Source organism: Ananas comosus, unplaced genomic scaffold (assembly GCF_001540865.1).
Source record: "Ananas comosus cultivar F153 unplaced genomic scaffold, ASM154086v1, whole genome shotgun sequence".
Lineage (NCBI taxonomy): Eukaryota > Viridiplantae > Streptophyta > Magnoliopsida > Poales > Bromeliaceae > Ananas > Ananas comosus.
The window spans coordinates 110,873-133,849 of record NW_017893233.1 but is presented as its reverse complement, the minus strand read 5'-3'; the positions used below and the strand labels follow the sequence as shown (position 1 = coordinate 133,849).

General features: G+C 38.2%; 1 protein-coding gene across 4 annotated transcripts in view; it reads left to right on the top strand.

Annotated features, from left to right (window-relative positions):
* The window catches only part of LOC109705522 (probable carboxylesterase Os04g0669500), a 36,983-nt gene extending 25,007 nt beyond the window's left edge, over nt 1–11,976 (top strand). Inside the window, exons 2-7 of one of the 4 annotated variants that reach the window (XM_020226255.1) lie at nt 6,973–7,025; nt 8,254–8,311; nt 8,392–8,515; nt 8,607–8,728; nt 11,331–11,438; nt 11,616–11,976. In XM_020226255.1, coding sequence (XP_020081844.1) covers nt 6,973–7,025; nt 8,254–8,311; nt 8,392–8,515; nt 8,607–8,728; nt 11,331–11,438; nt 11,616–11,705 — 555 coding nt within the window. In that variant the 3' untranslated portion in view covers nt 11,706–11,976. Of the gene's footprint in view, nt 1–6,208; nt 6,277–6,972; nt 7,026–8,253; nt 8,312–8,391; nt 8,516–8,606; nt 8,729–11,330; nt 11,439–11,615 lie in introns of all 4 variants that reach the window. The other 3 variants (XM_020226254.1, XM_020226253.1, XM_020226256.1) reach the window with 3 other exon arrangements.
* Nucleotides 11,977–22,977: the final 11,001 nt, after the last annotated feature.

The following is a 22,977-nucleotide window of genomic DNA, read 5'->3' as shown; positions in this document are numbered from 1 at the left end:
ATCCAATCCTCATGTCTCTAACATGGTATGGTCACTAGCATCCCGAAGATCTAGTTTAAGTCACAATGTGAAGTTTCAATATTTGCTACGCCTAGTGCCCCTTGATGACACTTAGGCAATTTGATGTTCAACATGTAATCCAAATCCCTCAATGGCCCTATCGACTAGGTTCTCACATGTCCCGAGCTCAATGCCGCTTGATGACATTAGCTCTCTAGTTCACGTACATTCTAGTTCCAATACCTCTATAGAGCAATTTCGTCATCTTGCATGTCTCCAATAAACTTAAGTTTAAATTCATGAGATGTTTGCCTTCTTCTTCCTAGAGCTTCTACCAAGAGTTCTTGATCTCCTCTAATCCCCCAAAGAAGATAGATCTCTAACATCTATGAAAGGAGAAAACTAGAATTTCCAACTAGAATTTCCCCCTTCTAGAGAGAGAGAATAGAGAGAGGGAGTGAAATGAGAGAAGGGTAAGGTTTGGATGTGATGAGGGGGTTATATAGAAGTGCTACATTTGCACTTTAGGCCCTCAATCTTTCATACTTGCAATAAAATGAGCTATAGACTCTGGGACGGGTTTCGGGCGCTCGCCTGAACTTTCGGGCGCCCAAAGGCTATGTAGCAGCATCTAGGAGTTGCCCTGGGCACTCACCCAATTTGCGCAGTTCCACATTTCGCCCGTAACAGGGGAGATCTACCGCCTATTTATTTAATGAGCCGCGCGACCAGTCATCTCGGGTTGAGCATCCTGAAGGTATTCGAACGCCCGCGAAAGCCGTCTGGAAGGTGTTTCGGGTGCCGGCAGGAACATTTGGATGCCCAAATGTTTAATCCTTCCTGCACCTGAGCTCTTGGGTAGAGCTTTCAAAAGGGGTTCGGACACCCTCTGGAGATATCCGAAAGGGTTTCGGACGCCCACAAGGCTATTCAAGTGCACGTAGGCTAACCTTCTTGTGAGCCTAATTGTCGAGTAGAACGTCCGCTTTTTTCGGGTACTTGGTTGTGCCATCCGAAATGATTTCGAGCATCCGAAAACCTCTTCCGGGTGTCAAGAAAGTCTGAAAATCTAAATCCAGACTGTGTTTTGATCCGAATCGGTTTCAACTCGCACCAAACACAGCCTAAGCTTCTCAAAAGCCATTTTAATCATGTCTAGCAGGACTTTAATCTGCACTTCGCCAATTTGGTTAAAGGTCTATACATTACACAACAATTTCTCATCAAAATATGTGCTTACGACATGTTGATGACATTGGCCGAATTGCCTCAAAAGAAAGTGCAATTGAAATGAGATCAGCCATCAAAAACCTAAGGGATAATATCTATATACCCTTCAATACGTCAAAAATATCTAATATACCGTTCGAGGACCAAAATGTGCTTGTTGATTTCAAAATATTTCTTCAAATATACGCCTAACCCTAGGGTTTACCAATGGGATTTTAGGGTTTAGAGGGGTATTTTGGGAGTAGAGGGGCAAATGTGAAAATTTTGAATAGTAATGAGGGATATATAATCAAAAGACCCAAAATCTTATATGACAACCTCTATAGCATTCACTACCTTTGTCGACACTAGTGTTACCACCACTTCATTGCCACGACCACATCCACCATTATTGCCACCACTTTGCAACCCCATCGCCATTCACATCCCCTTCCAACACCAGTATTGCTGCTTGTACAACTCTTGCCTCATTTCTGCCTCCACCACCACCAACATCAGCCACTGTCATGAAGATTGCTGCCACCATAGTTATCACTTTCATTGTTTCAAATGCCACCACTATCACCATCAACTCCATCGATGGCTTCTATGTTATCGAAGTAGTCACGATCATCTGCCTTTGTTACCATCGCCAACATTGGTGCTTACCACTATAATCGCTGCAAGTGTCACCACTGCCACCTTTGTTAGTGTGAACATAGCTACTGCTTATCGACCACCATCATCCCCATTGTTGTCAATTGAGTCTTACTGTATTAGTAATGTTAATTGCAAATAATGTATCGTCAACGTTGTGTTGTAAGCCCTAAGAACATTGAAACTTAGAACATAAAAAGACCTCGAATCCACTCTCTTTGAAGTGTCTACACATAATGTCATGCCCCAACTTAGAAGCGAAACTGGGTGAGCGAATAAACCCGCCACATGGACAAATTTTTTCCTGCTTGTGCACGACGTTGGGATAAAAAACACATGTCAATTTAGTTCAGTTATGTAGAAAAAAATCTAGGAATTTTAAACTTGAAAACATTAATATAAATGTTTAGTAAACTTCCTATTTTTCAAAATAATACATTTGTGAAGAACTGGGAAGCACGAAATATGATAATACATTTGTGAAAAATAATACATTTTTCAGGAACTTTGGAAGCAGCGAAATATGATAATTATCAATGATCGTACTAAACGAGGTGAAGAACTGGGAGAAGAAATACTCTGTACGGTGAAGCTTTGGGCTGCGGTGTTAAAGAACTGACGACAACTCCTACATAGTGTCTGAATTGTGAATTGTCTTTTCTTTTCCTCCCTATTTTTCTCTTCGTGTGTGTTTCCTCTTTTTTCTTGCAGTTTTGGGTACTGAGCGATTTGCCTCAGGTCGTTCTATTTGTGGGGTTATGTTTAGCCGAAGGGGCTTTTGTTTTGTTTTGTTCGTTTAACTGTCTCCCAAATAGGGTTTAACCCTGTTTACTCAAAAAAAAGAATACATTTGTTAACAATTTTCATTTAAATAAAAACAAAAATGGTAACTGTAGAGGAGAGGCTCTACCATAACTCGATTCTCACGTTGCTTCACTCTTCGCTCCACTTGACATTCCTATAAAAATAGTGCAGTGAAAAACTAATGAAAGTTTTTCATTAGGTATAACAATTCGACGAGGGCAAGCTGCACCTACTGAACTGGTAGGGGATAAAAATGGTAAGCTGAAATAAATCTACAACTAGGCGCGTACAATATCTAGGCGTGTATCATAATCTGTACCGAAATGTAATAGTCCATACTCAAGAAATGCTGGAATACAAGTAATGTACATCTATGCATCAAATTAATACAAGGGATTGTCAAACCATGACCCAATCTGCGCCCTGACCTTTCAGCCCCAGGCGAGGCCCTAACCTTTCAGTCACGGGCTACTTCTGCTCAATTGTCTTAACCTTTTGGTCCCTAGCGGTGCCCTAACCTGCTAGTTTCAGGTCATTCTTCTGGAAGAGTTGACTTTACCACGTGGTTGATCAGGCCATCAAGACGGTGATAGAGGAGCAAAGCATCGTGTCGTCATACTCTATCATCAACAACATCGGTAGCGGTAGAGGAACCAAGTATCAAGTCCAATATCCATTATGAAGGCCACTTTGGTCAATATACATTCCACCACTACCGCTAGTCCTCATGTCATCATGCTGTATGAACAATTATATCTAGCATGCATCATATATATATGGCTATACAAGAAAACAACGATAGCTATATGATAATGTTCAACTAGCATGCTACTATATGTCTACTTTGAACATGTAAACAATGGAAATACATGTATTCAAGTGAATAGGATTCCAGCATCAATCTATCATATGATCTTATTGTTAGGGAGTAAAAAGAAGCATGGAGAAGGGCAAGAAACTAGAACCATGCAGAACCACGCACCGAGGTTTCACTAAATCCTCTTCAGATTGAAGCGCTTACCTTAGGTTCCCTTCCATGGGAATCATAGTGCGCCCTCGGCTCTCCGGACGTCACTTGGAGCTAAAAAGAGCATAAACTAGTCATACACTGTAACTCTCCATGGTCTCACATCGGATAGAAAAGGGGTACTGATTGAGAATATGAGAGGCCATGCACTATAGTAATAATAATCAGACTTAAGCATTTTGGGCCAGTGATTTGAGCCTAACGAGTTATTATTGCTATTGTGTCGGTCATTATTTTTGCTATTAGAACGGAATACTAGACGAAAGTGTGAGAGCTAAGTGCTATGCGGGATAAAGTGCTATACCACGGGTTTGGTGGAAGCAACCTCTTGAACCCGTAAGAGTTACCTCTAGAATCTTATATCGCCTACTAATTTTGGTTTATGTTTGTGTGATCGGGTTTGAACCTGACGAGGATGCCATGGTTTAAACGGGGGGAGTTTGAAACACCCCAATAGTCCCACATTGAATGAAAAAGAGGTTCTGAGTGGGAATGTAAGACGCCACGCATCCTAGTAATAATAACTAGGTTTAAGCATTTAAGGCCAATAGCTTGGGCCCAACGAGTTATTATTGCTAGCGGGTCGGACCGTTACATAGACAGAGCTACGATGCGTTTCCCGACCAAAAGAATCCATAAACTATCCTTATTGAAGTTCCCAAAGTTTCAAGTTTGGGAATTTCCCAACCATATTCTGAAACTCCATCTTAAATCTGCAAAATAGTGTATACGCATTACTCTATTGGTTTGAGTTCTGGAATTCCCTGGTGACTTTTGAAATTCTAGTTTGCAGACAGCAAAACCACATGCAATTTTCGCAATTTTGCAAAATCGCAATGTTGATTCAACTAGAATCAACTCCAGATCACTCAAGGCTCACATAGAAAATGACACAAAGGTAAATGAAACGCGAGTCGACCAAACGGCATGCTAAATTTTGAATTTTTCTTGGAAAATTAGGGTTTCATGTCTAGAACCCTAAAATCACAAGTTCCCACCCAAATCACCGTAAAAACCCCTACAAATTAATGTAGGAGCTCAAGCATTGACGGATCTTTGCAAGACAAAACCTCAAAACTCACTATAGCAACAATACACCTATGGAACCCCTTCATAAACTCATTTTGGTCACTCGAGAGTTTCTAAACCATGAAAATAATTTGGCTCTCCAAAGATCTCCCAAAAATTCAACATACTACTACCACTCGCTTTAGCTTGAGCTCCTCTTCAATAATGTTGCTCTCGAGATCAAGATCTCTTTGTCCAAGCTACCTAAAGCTCACTCTTCAAGTAGGAGACCTTGAGGATGAAAAAGATGGTGAAGGAGGAGAAGAGGAAGAGGGAGGAGAAAGATGAAAAATGGGTTTTCTCTTGGGGGAGGAAGAGAGGAAGAGAGAAAAAGGTTAGGGCTCCCCTTGGACCTTTTTATGGGGGTTAGACAAATGCAAATAGGCATTTCAAACAAGCCACATTGCATTTCACTCCAAGATAGCTTTCTCAGGCTGTTTTTTTTGCATGTTTCGAAATTTTCTATTGGAATTCCGGAACCCAAACCTGCAGCTTTAATTTCCGGAATTCCATATCAAATTCTGAAACTTGAACCTAGGATTCCACTATTCATGGTTTTATTTTCCGAAATTTCTTACCAAATTCTGGAATCCGACACTAGGGTGTCAAAGTTCAGTTTTCTCCCGTCTATTTTCTTCTTTTCCTTTCTTTCCTTGAAACTTAGGGTATTAATGTGTAGTTTTACAACACTTAGAGAGAGTTTCTTCATTGATTTATGAGTGATTCTGATGGACTAGTAGATTGTGGGCTTATTTAGACAAAATGAAATTTATACTGAAGTTTATCAAGAATAGAGTGCTTTGAAATAATGAACCGATCCCTATTGAGACCTATACTATTCACTACATATTTTAGGAAAGACGGATTGGACCGTGTAGGATTTCTTTACGGGGTTTTCCCATAGTTAAGACAGTTATTCTTGAGCATTCTTGTTTTCTGTAGCCTTGTTTTCTACTTTAAGAGCAACTCGAGACCGAATCCATATGGATGTTTGTTGAATTCTACTTCCAATTTGTTCAAGTCACCTTACAGTCTCCATACTCCATAGGGTTTCTTCAGTGTAGATCCTCTTTTCTTAATTTTTAGGATTTAGGGTTTCTACTCAGTAATCACTATAGACACCATCTCAATCATTTGTCTCATGGATTTGAGCAGAGATTGGGAATTTGAGTGTGCTCGTGGTACAAGCACTATATTTTGTGGACTCGCCCGTGCAGTGGTCCCAACCAGTTTGTTCAATATCTACTTGGAGGTGTCTGAGTACATGATTAGAGTTATGGTGTTATAATCACTTCTGTTCTCTTTCGATCTCTTAATTGAATTACTTCTTGTGTTTCTAGATCCCGTATTTGTCTTGAAAGGATTCTCATGTATATTTGATCGGCTTGTTAGTTAGTTTTTCTTGCGATTTTTCTTCAATTACTCTTCGTTCTTTGCATATAGGCCTAGATTGAACTTTATTTACTTCAGACGCAACATACACTCTTTGTTCATGGATCGGTTCTCAAAAGGTACTCCTGAGCCTACATCTATTTGAGATCTATTTATCTTTCATTACGAGCTCCACTATCACCATTATTAGGTCTGAGTCTCAGTCAGCTTTGTTTGGTTGATTTGGTTGATTTGGTTTGGATAGGAAATGCCTTTTGGGTAATCTATATCAAATTACTGCATAACATATATAAGTATGATGTTTTTGATCTTGAAATTTCATATGCTGAAAATTGTAGCAGGAAATGTCATTTCGAAAGGTCTACTCCTGTTCCTAGCTTAAATGAACTAAGCAGCAACTTGGGAGCCGACTATTCCAATTTACTTAAACTAGACGCATTAGGAGGTTTCACTAATTTCATTCTGATCCCATTCGATTTTGTTCACGACAAGTAGTACATCTATAGTTTTCTTTTGTCTCCAATTCTATTTTAGTTTCATTTAATTAGAAGTTCAATCCAAATTCCTTTTTTGCAAACTTTATATTCGTTTGTTTTTGCATGAAAGATTTTTTTTTTCCCCTTCTTCCTGTAATTAAGGTAAGTGACTGAAATCTGGTTGAAATCCTTCAGTCCCTGATGCTAATTAGGATGTTAACTAATTCTTTAAAAAGCAAAGAAGATGGTAACTTTTCTGCAATTATATTTAGCTGTTGGCAATTGCTATATGATGCTATGTTACTATTGCTTATTGGTACAAGAAATATTTTCCTGTAGGTGGTGCAGCCATCCCTGCATGGTTTGACATTACTGAAGTGCCTATTACTGCCGTAAGTTATATTTGCTCAAGGACGTGTTTCTTGTACTATTAGATGATGCCATTGTCAACCTTTCTTGAGTAACCTTGAAAATGTCTTATTTGAGGCAGCACATTTTATGCGACTATTTCCTATTAAGTTTTTGGATTAATATAGTTGCTGGGCTGAACTTTTCAACATAATTCCTTCTCAACCATTTGTCTCTCTTGGCTATCTAGATTGTGACTCGTGTTTATAAGAAAATTTCTGGTTAAAATGTATAGGCAAAATGTAGTGAACCCTGCAATAATGGGTACATTATGGGTGCCAGACCAAAATATTGAAGGCGATGCTGCTGTTTTGAGGGTGGGTTTGGACTTAAGGGATAGAAGACACATGATCAGGACTTTCAAGGCTCAGTCATGTTTCCGCAGGGCCAATGAAATCTTATGTTAGTTAAAGCTAAATGTTAGTTTAGTCCATCTAAGTTTTGGGAGGTCAAATCAGTGTGCTTACTAGCTTCCTTCGAACAATTTATAAATGAACATGGGTCTATAGCATAGCAAACTGATCTTATTGGTTGCCTAAATCTGTGAATAGGGCAATTTGGTCTAGAGAACTAACATTGTGTTTCGAAGTTGCCGACATTAGCAACGGTGTGCTATTACTTCATTTTTGCTCTATATGTTAAGAGATCCTATTGTTATTCATTCTGTGGTGAGTTGCTGTTACCAGTTGCATTGGAGGACCTCCCTTCTCTATCTAATTATCTGATTGATTATTTATGTTTGAAAAGAATTTGAACGAAGCACATATATCAGCAAAAGAAGTATTTTCAGCGATCCCAAAATGTTTTTGCCTTCTGAAATAACCTTGATTCTTCTTCCTAAATTGTCATTTTATTTTTCTTTTCCGATGCTTGGAAGGAACTTGGATCGGATTTCATAGTATGCTTCTTAACTTCTTATTTTTATCTGAGTGATAAAATCAAAGAATTCAACTTCTTAGAAGTGATTTTGGTTTGTCTGGAAAGGTTCTTACCAGATTTTCACAATGATAGCTGGCCGCTTCAGTATTTCAGTGGTTTGATCAAAATGTGCTTACCACATGAGAACTATTAACATGTTCTATGCAATACATTAATTAAAATTACTATCATGTTTCATTCCTGAAGATCATATCCTTTGAAATAGAATCTGAATTTCTGGACTTCTTGTTCTCTCTCTTCTTATTCACTCTCGTGGCCTTCTTGTAACTGTAGGAAAAAAAATAAAGAAAGAAGCTTATCACAAATATTGATAAAGAACTTTACAATTGCCGTAAGTTCCAACTAATCCAGCTAATTTCACATCTGGATCTATGCTTGTACATTTACAAGTTACAACTTCTGTGTCACCAGAAATCTACAAGAGATGAGAAAGGAGTTCTAAAAGCTGTCCAGGTTGTGCATGCGATGATTGATAAGGAAATAGCTGATGGTGTAAGTCCTGGAAATATATTCATTTGTGGGTTTAGTCAAGGAGGTAGAGCAATTTCGTGGTAAATGTATTACTACCTTATCTTTTGGTAAAATAAAAATGTAGAAGTTACCTGCAGCACGCAATGTTTTGGCAGGTGCCTTAACCACAGCAAGTATTATGCTTTATCCAAAAACTCTGGGAGGAGGCGTTGTCTTCAGTGGATCAGTTCCTTTAGGCTCTTCAATTGAGAAACAAATTCCTCTCGAAGCTAGAAAGGTATATATATAATCCTCTGATGCCTTTTTTGTGGAAAACATCTTTGCATAGGCTTTATATACTACATATGTTTCACAACCAGCGAAATAGCTTTCTTTGTAGCTTTTCCAGAGTTCCCTTAACTTTTGTCTGCTAAAAAGATAGTTAAATTCCAATTTAGCTGGCAGTACACAGTTTAATGACATTCACCAAAGACTTATCTATGAAATTTTGCCACAATGGATTTCCCTCATCATATCTTGGCTTGCTGACATTCTACATATGGTTTTTCTGGGTTGTGTTTTTATTGTGTTTGGCTGAGATGTACAATGCTGCATAATTTAGAGACTTCGCACAAATTTTGTATTCAACATTCACCCTCACTCCTAGGGGGTATCCTGCTTTAATACTATATGAAATAATGTTAAACAACCGTTTGTCTCTAAAAGCTTGAACAAAATAATCGCCACTAGAAACCTTATTTCTTGCGTGATATTGTACAGCACAACCCAATGCCAGGTGGAGGCACCACCTTGGCACACTAGAGGATGGCGATCTATGACGTCATTGCTCGTGGACAAGAAAAACTTGTCAGTCCCCAAACCCGAGACATAATAGACGCTACATACGTGCAATTGATTAATCGCAAATACGAGGACTACAAAACTTGTAGATATCCAGTTGTAACATGCTACTGCAAGAACAAATTAAACAATCTAACTGGTTTGAATCCCACAAAACCGCTAATAAATCAATTGGCCACAAAATCTAAAATCCGCTACTAAAAATTCCGCAATTATGCAATTATTCAAACTCAAAATCATTCTGAACCAACTAATCTTACTAAATTCATTATTTAAAGCATGAAATTAATACAGGTCTTTGCAACTAACAATTACTTCATAAGCTGATTGGACTTAATACCACCTCATTAGTCGAGCTAAGCATGAATAGTTTATCTAAATATTCAGAGATTAAATTACATACTGAAAATACAATAATAGTAACAAGGTTTCACTTAGAAGCTTCACAAATCTTAATTTCAGAAATTTGAATTTTAAACAAAACATATTTTGCAATCGAACTGAGAAAAATAGAATTTTGACTTAATTATTTTGGTTCTGAAAAAATTGGAATTTCAAAACAAATGTATATGGTAACCAATTATATAAGCGACCCATTGGCAAAGGTCCAAAGCATACATCACAAGCACCAACGGCACAAGCACATAGCACATGCATCACATAGCATTGGCATGCAAATGTGCATCACATAGCACCTGGAGGCACGTCACTAGCCCAACATCAAAGCTAACTTCTATCACATAGTTCATGTCAACATGACCAACAAAAGAATAGTAGAATACCTAGAGACCAAAATTTTGATGTTACTTGTAACACATTAACCTAATCTATAAATCTAATGAATATTGAAGTTTGCTGAATCTTAAGATTTAATTGATAAACATAAGTGCAAAATTGTAAAATTCACTACATAGCAGATGTATGATTTTACAAACACAATTTAGTAGAGAAAAACTGATTTATCTGAAATTACACAATAGTCCGGGCAAAATCTTTAAAATTTTTCTCTTTTAATGATTCATAATTTGTATAAGCATACTTAACCTTCATTTTGGAAAGCATTTTATCAAAAAAATTTATATCATTATCGAAACTTGTTTTTAATTTTTCAGTGAAAATAACGAAGGGTGTTTGATCACTACCTCCAAAAGAATCTAACTGATTGTACAGTGGAATGTCAAATATCAACTCAAACACCGGAACCTAAAGTAATCACAAGGATACAGACGTAAAAGTTAAAGAGCGCTTACTAGGTCCCGAAGTAAAAGTTTAGTCTCTAGAGAAGGTTCAATTTAACTATTCACTTCATAGCAAGCATAGCCACACTGAAGTAATATACCTAATAAAGCCAATTTAGAGAGGCTCATGTGAAATGATGCAAACAACTATCAAACAGCTTGCTAATAGGTCAATTTGATGGAAGATGGAGGTTTAGAATAAGATGATTGGAATGATCTCATGTATCAATCATAAAGAAGAATTTTTTTTAGTTTTAGTTTTGGTAGTCTTAATTCTTAGAAGTAGTTTATGCCTTCCGCCAGTGTGAAGATCTTCTTCTTCGTCCATAAATGGTGCTTCGCTGCAACCTGTTAGGCCGTCCTTCTCACCAGCAAGGAGAGTCTGCCTGAATTCCTTCATCAAGTTCTTCATCAGCAGGCCAAAAATTCTCTGGTGCAAGCAGCTGAGCGTCTCGCGATTCATTGAAGCCAGAGATCAAGATCTAAGATGTAGAACCCTAGTCATATTGTTCCTTCTGTGACTGGCCTGAGATTTCAAATTTGCCTTGCGTTCACTCGTTTTCTTATTGTCTGGAAGGACAATTGTGATAAACTTCTTTTTGCATGAACATATTCTACAAGAATTATTGCTCGCTTTTGTCCACAAGGTGATTTGCGGCTGGTATTTGCAAGGTCATAGTTCGACCAAAGAAAAGGCAGCTTCTATGCTCCTTAACTGCAACTCAAAATATATGATTTCTCGGGAAGATATTATATCGAAGAGTTATATATTCAATTCAATGTGACAATTTTGTAACGCAGACACCGATATTGTGGCTCCATGGTATGGCTGATGATATTGTGTTATTTGAGGCTGGGCAAGCTGGTTGCCACTTCTTAGAACAACTTGGCATGAGTTGCGAATTTAAGGTAGAGTTCCGCACTATGTCTTCTTGCCCATTTGTGCTTGAGAATCTGAGATAGGTTGTACTAAGGACATTTATATTCCCAATGTATATTAATAAGCGATCCAATGATCTGTTTCATTAACTATAATTGAGTTTCAGATGAAATGCTATCTAATTTGCTGCTTTTTGAAAATTTCAGGCTTACCCTGGCCTTGGACATGTGATAGTGGATGAGGAATTGGAATATTTCCAGTCGTGGATCAGGAATCATCTAAAGAAGTCAGCTTAAATCACCAATTACAACTTCTGCTGTGCAATCTTCAGCATATTCTCTAATCAGCCCTTCCGTCTCAAGGGCCACGCATTGTGATTTTATTATTTGTCTCAAGTTTCAGTTGTTCTTGAAGGCCTGAAGATTTCATTAAATATGTGCTTTCTCTTTGCAAGGATTTATTGTTGTTTCATGTTGCATCAAATTTCAGTGGCAATTTGCTGGTGAATGGTAATTTAAAGGTTAAGCAGCAGTGGTTGTTATTGTATGCTATAGAAAATTCTTTATAATCTATTGTTTCTTGTCCTGTTGGATTACCGGTAGATGTGCAGAAATATCCCTTGCTTAATTCTGCGGGCATGATGAGTAACCGCACATGAAAAGAAGTAAAACGAAGAAAGTAAAAGTAAAACAAAGGAGTATTCCCCTGTTTGGGAGAGTGCCCTGGTGAAGGAGAAAGAGATGGCACCAGGGTTAGGTGGTAGGAGATGAAACGACAGGATGAGGCAGAGAGGAGCCATTAGCTGAGTTTGTAAACTCATCTTTCCTTGTTATTTTAGGTAGATTTTCTAGTTATTTCTCTCGCAACTAAGAGCATGATAAAGTAGGGTTAGCGATGGGGTTGATATTTGTAACAACTCTTGTACCTCTATTTTATCTTTAATACAAACCACTCGGCTCAGATCAGTTGAGTTTGTAAACAGTGTGTGGAAGAATCTGGTTGAGCCGATCCCTCAGCCGAATCACTCGACTCGTCAGTGGCGCACTCGAGGGTCATCTCCGGAGTCGACTCGCTTCCTGAAGGAGAACTTGACATAGTCAGTGCTCTAATTCGGTCCGTCTCGCCTCACATCGGGTTTCTAGCTTCAGCAATAGTGTAGAGCTACTATACTTTCAGAAGTATAAGGGAGTTCATACTTTCGACTTTTTGGCTCTTAAATCAAGAATTATATAGTTAAGATGATAGTGGTCCGTCCTAGGGTTGAGTGGTCCCTACAGGTTTTAGATATTTGAGCCACAGGTTCATAAAATTTGATGAGGCTTGGCAGGATATGGCTCGGATTCAAAGCCATGCTGATCCGTTTTGTTTCAAATAAATGTGTATCTTGCCAGTCCGATATGGCCTACATTATACCCTTATGTGCATCGAATTCAACCACCAAGCCACGCCACTTTTTATTACAAGTGGCTCTTATCAATTTTTTGTGGTTGTACAAATGATATGCAATAAAATTTTAGTTGGGAACTTCCTAATGACATCATATTTCGAAACCCTCAATCCCCTCCCACGTTTTAATTTTACTTCCATTCATGAGTTTATTGGATAGTTTTTAATACTATTTTTTTTATTCCTATAAAAAGTATTATAATTTTTGGATAACGACAAAATTGACATATGACAGCAGGTTATGGCTCCTTAATAAGGCATCATTATTAGAGAGCTCTCTATTGAAATTTTTTTGATGTCCTGCCAATATTCATAATTGTTTTGAAGAAAGAGATAGTCAAATAAATTACAAAAAATCTTTAATTTATTGTCCACAAAAAACCCATTAAGTTAAGTTTAGATTATGCCTAATTTTATTGAGATATTACTAATTTTAGTGGGTTTGTATTTCTAGTTGTATTAGGATTTAGCCACTATTATAAATATACCCTTTATTCCATTAGTTTAGTGCGGAAGATGAGAGAGAAAGTATGGGTGTATTTTTGAGATTAGGGTTTTGTGAGAGAGGCATATTTTATACACCAGTTTGATTACAATGAAAATCTTCGCTCCGACTTCTCCCGTGGACGTAGGCCGGTGGCCGAACCACGTAAATATTGTGTGCTTTATTTTTCTTCTTTTTTTCTCGGATCTCTTTTGGTATTTTCGCACCCGACGAACTAAATCTTTTCGGTTTTAGTTCTAACAAACTGGTATAAGAGCCAGAGTGTTCGTTTGGGTGTTAAAGACGTCAAAAAAATTTGAGATCGAGAAATTTGATCGCTCCAGCAGTTTCACTCTATGACAAGTTGTCGTACTGATGCAACAGAGGTTGCAAAAGGCGTAGTTGGAGAATGAGAAGATTGACTGTCACGCCCCGAGCCCGATCCTTTTGGCCGGTTCGAGGGCGTCAAACAGACGCCGAACGGACAGAGCTTTCCCTGTCAGCCCAAGGCTGGGAAAGTCGGCGTGGTTGGTTGCCGAATCCACTGGAAACTTTGTTGTAGTTCTCACACCCCATTTTCCACAGAGCTCGGACCGAGCGAGCCGGCGGATGATCGCGGTAAGGGCATCGCGCCCTAGTTAGAGACCGCCCGAGATGGTTATCATTTTGTAGTCGCATATCCTTTACTATCATCTTTTGTATTTGATGATTTTAGTATCATGAACATGTTTTAATGAATGATGTAAAGGATATTTATTTTAAATGTCAAAAGTTATATTTTGGGAGAAATGAGATGTAAAAAGAAATGATGCAAGAATGTAAAAGAACTTGATTATAGTTGGATGCATGTATGTGATTAAAATTTAGTCATATTACTTGTATGTTGAATTATTAATTCTTTTTCTTTGGCTATTGCTTGCCCTCGTGCAAGCCATTATGTATGCTTCTGCTTATGCAAATTTTTACTCTATTGATACTTGTTGTTGAGCCTTGGGCGGACAGAGGAAGTTCTTTTGTTGGATCTCGAAGAAGAAAACAACAACTTGAAGACAATGAATAAAGCTCTTGAGAAGGAAAGAGAATCAATTTTGAAGAATAATTCGGTCCTCCAATAGAAACTTGATGAAGTGGAATCAACGATCAAATCCTATAAAGATAAAGTTGGATTTTTGGAGCATCAATTTGAGGAATCGTACAACTCCAATCAATCCTTGACCGATCAAGTTCGTCAACTCCAATCCGATATTCAAAAGTTTTCTTCGGGATCAAAGAAATTGGATCATATCCTCGGATTGGGTCAAACTTGGCCTCGGATATGAAAGAACGTATGTTGAGAAGGATCAAAAGTCAACTTCTAAATTCTCAACAACTTTAAAAGAAAAGGTGTGTCATCGATGTGACATCAAAGGACACATCAAAAAGAGTTGTCCGAACAAGGATTTGAAACGTCAATCGGTATTCTCTAAACCTCATTTGGCACCCTCTACAACTCGACTTTCCCTACGGAATCAAAAGCAAAATAATTTAAGTCGAGCACCTCGAGGGAACCGGAATTCTAAGCCACACCGCCTAGTTCATGCAAACCAGAATTCTAAGCTTCAACGGCAACTTCATTCAAAGCCAGAATCAACGAAGCAATCAACGGTTGATCTAAAGTCAAAGCAAGCCATGCTTAACGTCGACAAGCCGAGACAACACAAAATTCGACAAGTTTGGATTCGGAAAGGTGATTTCTTTCCTGGCTATTTGTATTAGTTCGTTTTGATTGTTTATGTAATGCTTTGTTTGGTGCTTCTTGCATATTTGTATTCATTGCATTACATGTTTGGACGATTTTTGATACTTGAATTTTATTTGTTTTAAAATCGTTTTGAGGAAAGGTGTTTTTGAAATTTAAAATTAGTAAGAAAGGAGATGATTGAAAATCATTATTTTGGGGAGATTAAATTTTTCAAAGTGCTTTAAACAGTATTGAACTTCACATTCATATTAAGTTAAATTCATATTAATTATCAGTTTTACTCCACTTTTTTATTATTTTGACGATAATTGATTATATGAATTCTTAATACATATATTCATCAAAATTTTGAAATCAATTTTTGATCTCTTGGTGTTTAATTCATCTTGGTTGTGTGTGTTGGATATGATGGATGGATATTCGCTAATAGACTAAAATTTTGTCAAAATTACTTTCAATTGTGAGATTGTCTAATTTAGGGGGAGTTTGAATTATAAAAAAAAAAGGGTGGAGAAAGAAACTCATATGTTTAAAAGATGTGGAAAGAGTTATATCCAAAAGGAGTGTGAAAACTACCACTATATGTAGGAAAGAGCTGCCACCCCAATCATCCGGCAAGTGTGTGAAGCTACCACATGAAAATTAATTGAATAACCGAAAAGGTTGGAAAAATAAATATATTAGAATTTTCGAAGGTATAAGGTGGTAGGATGAAAAGATGCTCTATTTTTGAACGAGTTGCGACAAATTGGTGTCAATTTTGTTGAATTTCTAAAAATCATTTTTCATCAACTTACATCTTGATGGTTTTGAATCATTAGATTATTTTCGATAACAAATTTTGATGTTTCGATGTATTTTGAAATCTTATAATAATTTAGTTTCATCATAATAATTTTTGGAATACAATCTTTAATTTTTATGAAATTAATTTGATTTTGAAAGTTTTTTTAGAAAAAAATTTATATTTTTCGAAATCTGGCAAAGTGTACCGATACAAAATACCGTGTATCGGTACAAATTACTGTAGACCGTGTTTTTATAACCGGTTACAGCATTCGGTTTTTCCCCCAAATACAATCAAAACTTCTCCTCTCTCTCTAAAAATCCCCAGCAACCTTCTCTTCCAGATCCAAGTGTTTCCCCAAAAGATTTGTAAGTATTTAGGGCGGATTTGAAGATCTAATCCCGCTTTTTGCAATTTTATTGAAAAATTTTGAGTTGAAGCATGATCTCTATTCTTAATCTTCTTTGATGCAATTTTTTGCTGTGAATCAGTTTAGACATATATTCTTGCTTCTAGTACACTTAGATCATGTTATAACGCATTATTTTTCGCTGATCTATGATCTGTACCTCTATATACATGAAATTTCGGAATTTTTGATAAAATATCATTTTTAATGAAAATTTTTGCATGATTTAGTTAGAAATAGCGTTAGTATGCATTTTAATATTATTAGAAATTTTTTCCCTATTTTTACAGATTTTTTCAAGATTTTGTTCATGCAAAGTTATTTTTTATGTAGAAAAAATGGCATTCTCATTGGTTTTGCTGCTTTTGGTATTGATGGCCACCGGACGTGGTCGAGGTGGTGGTAGAGGCTGTCGAGGGGCTTCTAAGAGGACTCGTACTGCCGGCGAGTCACCAGGTTCTAATCCGGATTATCAGGCAAGCTCCCCGGAGGCAGCTGAAGAGCCAACTGCTCGACTTGATAAAGGAAAGGGAATAGCTGGAGAATCCTCACGCGGAGGTGGCTCTCTTGCACGAGAGAGTCGCTCAAAGCAAGCCACGGATGTTCTACCGAAGCGGCGGAGGACGTTTTCGAGCAGATCATGCATAGCGGAGCGATATGTTAGCTTCAATGAACTCATCCAGGAGGTTCCGGTGTTTGGACGATTGCTTCAGAGGGTCCCCATTGAGCCCTTTGGACGGGTTCCTGCACGTGCTCCATTTTGTGTGGAACTCATTCGGGAGTTCTACATGAACGGGAAGGTTTTTGCTGAAGATGAGGAGACTAGGACTTATCTTTTTGAGACCTTTGTGCGTCAGTAGAAGATTCTGGTCACTATTCACACTATTGGAGAGCTCTTGGGGATGCACGTTGACACCACTAGCCTCCACTACACTTCAGGGATGTATCAGTCTTCATCCCACTGGGAGACTGTTATTCGTGCAATCTGCAAGGATGGCGTGAGGACAAATCATGCCTATGTAGAGTCCAAGGATTTGCGTCCCGAGTTTCATCTTTTGTCCTTGGTAATGTGCTATAATGTTCAACCGACGATTGGGACAAACAGGATTCGTTGGGATCGCCTGGTGCTTCTCTATCTTCTTGGTCATCCTGAGCAGGCGCACGGCTTGAACATAAACATTCCATTTGTAATGTGGCAACGAATCGTGCATGTTATACAGTCATCGGTGCGACATAACCTACTTCCATTTTCTCTATTGATCACGAGGATTCTGCAAGAGAATGGAGTAGACGTGTCGTGTGAGAAATACGCCGTGGGCCTTGGACCAATTGATACAGTGATATGGGCCAAGTCTGTGAGTACTTTGAAGACCTATCAGCAAACTAAGGGATCTTCAAGAGGCGCTTCTAGTTTCGCACCTCCACGTCGTGTAGAGCACGAGGGATCTTCCAGTTCAAGGGGAGTGATTACTGTAGAATCACTTCACCATGAGGTGCACTCCTTAAAGAAGGCGGTAGTGCAACTTGGCAAAAAGTTGGAGGTAGGGATGAAAAGGATATTGGAGAAACTAGGATGTAGGCATGACGATATATTTCCTATCCATCTTACCTACACCACCTATACGAGATCTACGTCGCGACATCTACTCATTCCACCATCCAGTGGTGCTCCTGAGGCTGGGGGATCTGGAGCTGGAGCAGGAGACGATGACGATGATGATGAGGAGGACACGGAGCGATTTTATCTTTCGAGCTTTAGTATTTATGTTTTCTCTTTTCTCTTCTAGGACTATGTTTAGGTTGCTTTACTTTGCTTTGCTTGTTTTAGCATTTTGATTTAGGCCCGTAACTATGACATGATTACTTTTCTGCTTTTTAGTGATTTTCTCTCTATATGCTTTCTTTTGGCAATTTCTGACAAAAAGGGGAAGATCATAAGAAGAACGAGCATTAATCAAAGCAGAGAACGAAGAGGATGAATTCATGAACAAAGTGGAAGAAGTGATTGAGAACAAAGTGGGAGAAGGTATAAGAATTTAATGTTGATTAACTCTACATTGTTTTTGGATAATTTGTTTTGCAGGAGATCAAGACTTCAAGACTCCTAGTTGCGTCTAAGTCATAGAGTCTGTTTTAGGAGTTTTTGTTGTATTTATGAATTTCAAATTGTATTTGGACTACATGCGAGGGGTTCAATGTTTTGGTGATGACATTGAACTTCGTTTTTCCTTAAGATGTAATTTTTGAGTTGTTGTGAGTTTTATCACGAAATTGCCAAAGGGGGAGATTGTTAAGTCTTGTGTGTTGGCAAGTTTCGTGGATTGAGTCGGAGTCTTGAAGGATCGATGCGTATCGTCGAAGATCGAAGAATCCAAGACTTCGGAGAAATTGAAAAATAATCTACAATGTGAATCACGATGCTCAGGTAAGGTTTAATTCATATTATGGTGATTCATACTTAGTTATAGGCATTAGAATCAGAAAATCAAAATTTAGAGGATTAGAAAGTGCGTCCGAACTTTGCGAAATCCGAAACTTTGCAAAAAACTAAAAACTGCAAAGTGTACCGGTATAGTATTGAAAGTGTACCGGTACAAAATGTGTTCTGGTACAACCATCAACATGTAACCGATTTCAGTGCTTCGTTGGTTTTCTCTTCCGTCATCGTGTAACTGGTAACAGCTTAAAAGTGTGCCGGTACACAATGTAAAAATCTGAAAACTTTCTAATCTGACTCAAATTGATTCTAAAGTCTATAAATAAACTATTGGGGTTCTCTAACAGTGAAGCATCACGAAAATACATGTTTGAGAAAACCTAGAGGCTCGGATTTCATCTAAAACCTATTTTCTACATATTAGCCTCTTTTAGTTCAAATCAAGATATTGTAATTCGATATCTATATGTCGATTTGATCTCTTCTTCGCTTGGAGCTTTCTTCCCTGGTTTTCATCAATACTCTAAACGAAGGATCACCATACTCATGATGCTTTTCATGAACGGCATCGTGGATTCGGCATGATCAAGGGATTTGAGGATTTGAGTCGAAAGCTTCGTGGATTCGAAGTGGTAGAGATTCGTGGATTCGGAGTGGAGGCGTTTCGTGGATTCGGACGTGGCGTTCGTGGATTCGAACGTGAGGGCGTGGACAACCCGGAGGATTGCACGAGATTCATAGGAGGTTAAGAGAGGTCGAGTCCGTGGAGTCGGTAATCACCTTATAATCTTTTCTCTTAGTGAATTATTTTTTCGCGTGTTGGTTCCGTGGGTTTTTTACTCCAAGTTGACGTTTTTTCATGTAAATCTCGGTGTAATTTTTATTTTTCGCATTTACTTTTATTGCATCGAGATTTGTGGTTTTTGGCCGTTACACCTATTCACCCCTCTCTAGGTGTTGGATACAATCTAGATAGATTCTTGGGCACCCTAAAACTTACAAGAGGGTCTTGAATGGTGGATTAGAAATTGTGCTCGTTTATAGTTCGATCCACCACGAGTTTCGAGCGTTAGAATACCTCCGTGGACGATCCGAGAACACGTAAATCAACCTCTACGATCCGGATTCATCGTGTTGTAACGCAAGTCGCTTCCGCAAAAAGATACAAACGAATACTGGGCTACGTTTTATATTGGTATTAGAGACTTATTAGGTTGATTTCGTGTTCTAAATTATTTTTTTCAAATAGGTTGCATGCGTAAATTTAAATATATCATGATTTAGATTTTTTCTTCCGTACTTGTGGGCATTAATGGCAAATTTTTCTAAAGTGGATATATTTGCATGATTCTTACACATCTTATAGCACTTTTGTTGTAGATTAGATTTATAAAGTTTGATTTAATTTGGTTTTATATTTTATGAGAAAAACGAAATTCTAAATCGAAACTTTGTCGATGGCTTGTTTGATGTGTAATTCATATCTTATTGTGAAACTTGTATGATTTGGAAGAGCTCCTTACAAATTTTCTATTGATATATCTCCTCTAAAATTTAGAGTTTTAAATCACAAGATATGATTTTTTAAAATTTTTCTCTCTTCTAAAAAAAAAAAAAGATGAAAACTGCTGTGGGGAGAAACCCCACAGAGTTTTGACTTTTGAGCCGCGTGGGTGCATGTACACGCGCGCCCGCACTCCGCAGCAAGGCGCGCAGGCCCACATTGGGCCGGGCTTGCTCGGGTTTACACTTATGCTATAGGGTTGTGTGCAATGTATGCCACCATGCTTTGCTCGTTTGGGCTTGGGTGCCATGCATAGGCGCGTGCTACGCGCGAAGGACGTCGGAGCCGCGCACAAATTTTTTTTTTAATAAATAAATATTATAGTATTTTATTTTACCATTTTTTTTGTAATGCATGCATTTAAAATATTATCAATTTTTATATATCTTTGTGATATATGATGATATTTATGGTATAATATAATTTTTTTTATGCATGCTATGCTATGTCAAGTGGGAGTTTTTATTTTGTAGAGTAAATTATATATTTTTACTCCTAAATATTTTATGCAACTTAATTAAATAATTAAAAATTTGACATATAGTATGTAATGTGATTATGAAAATGGCGAAATTTTTTTTTACGCATCTATGATCTAGCTAATGTTTAGTTTATTAATTAGAGAAGCGACAAAATGAATATATATATATCGTGTGCTAAATTTTAAAATATCTTTTTCTGCGAATGAACTCAGAGAGATTAAATGGCTTCCAAACAAGTTGTTGTTGATTTGATCAAAAACGAAAAATTGGATGGTGACAATTATGATATTTGGTACCATAAAATTCAATATGTCCCCGCTAAGTAAAAAGTTCTAGAAAACTTGAGTAATAAAATAGACCAATCCACAGATGGAACCAGTACCCAAGCTCGCCGAGAAATGTAAGTTTATAATATATAATTGTTTTAAAAAGAATCGTATTGCTCGCATCACGTTACTGAACGGTATGAAGAATAATCTCTTGTGCGAGTATAAACAGTATCCGACTGCCCATGACACGTGGGAGGCTCTCAATGCTAAATTTGGTGCAATTTTGGCCACAAGATTGCGAGTATAAGCAGTATAAGCAGTATCTGACTATACAGTTTGACAGTTATTGTCACGCCCCGTCCCGAAACCACTACCTATTTGGTACGGTTCGGCCGCGGCGGCGGATTGCCGAACGGACAGCACCTCCTCTGTCCGCCCAAGGCTCAACAACGGAAATGTGTACAAGAATTTATCCAGAAAATTAAATTCTAAACATACACATTCACAAGGACACAAACAGTGCCAACAATATAAAGAGTAGGTAATCCACAAGATAAAGCATGTGAAATAAAGAGAGTACTTTACTAACTATTATAATAGTTTCATCATCTTCATTTACATCATTTTTTTTAAATGATTACATTTTTCATCCAAAATACATAGCTCTCCAAATCCTCACCTACAATGACTCTCTCTCAATACATAGGTGAACTAATGCAAAAAAGAAAGCTATTATACTACCACGGTCTCACTTATCGGGCGCGATGCTCTTGCCGCGGTCCTCCCTCGGCATCCCTGTACCTACCACTGGAAATAGAGTGGGGTGAGAACTATCTTCCATAGTTCCCAGTGAGCTGAGCCGCCGACTCTGCCGATCTCCCCACTAGGTCCAAGTGGGCACAAATAACAACAGATAGATAGATAGATATGTATCTGAAAAATGTGAATGCGATAGTAGGAAAACTATGCTACTATGCCCATAATCATGAATATGAATGCATGCATCATATAATAAAGGTTTGCTACCATGCTAACAAATTCGATCCATGTTCGAATAGCAATGTTCAATGACATTAATAAACCTTTACTCTTTCCATTTACCCAATCTGTGGCGAGGCCCTAGGGCTCTCCTATAACTCACCTTTCAATCCCAAAGTGGGAAGGGAGCTCCAAGTGCACCCAAGCTCGGGACCGTCTGCAGACCTCCATGTGGTCCTAGTCGCGCGACACTCCGGAGTACTCGACGACAATCCCCTCCATGTGGGGATAGGATGGCTATACCACCCCAAACGCAGACTGTGAGCTAGGTCTATCCTCTCCAAGTAAGGATGCCCTACATCTAGGGTCAACAACCCAATCAAGTCCTCTCCAAGTGAGGATGCTCTACAACTAGAGTCAATAACCCAATCGAATCCTCTCCAAGTGAGGAAACACTATAAACTAGGGTCCACAATCCAATCAAATCCTCTCCAAGTGGGGATGCCCTACAACTAAGGTCAATGTCTCAATCGACTCATCGACAACCTCTCCACGTGAGGACACTTAGGTTTACTAAGTTCTTTATCCACAAGGCATTTTCTAAGGGATCCATCTATCCCTAGGTTCTCAAACCTCTAGTGTTATTTACACTACATTAATGCCACTCGTCATCATTTAACATTTGGATGCCACTCGTTTGTTCTTTAACATTAACACTACTTTCTATGTCATCAACACTCCCCATCGGGTACATCTCTTTTCTTTCACATTATAGGATCAACGTTCCGACCCAATCCTCACCTATCTAAGTCACGAAGCGTTCCAAGTACACTAGGTTATCATTTAGAAAGCATAAGGAATAGAGCTACTATGCAATCCTACAATGCAACATGTAAGAGATGAGATTAAATGCAATCTAAGATATAGAAAGGAGTTCGAAAGCTTCGGGATGGCACCCCCCACCTTTAATC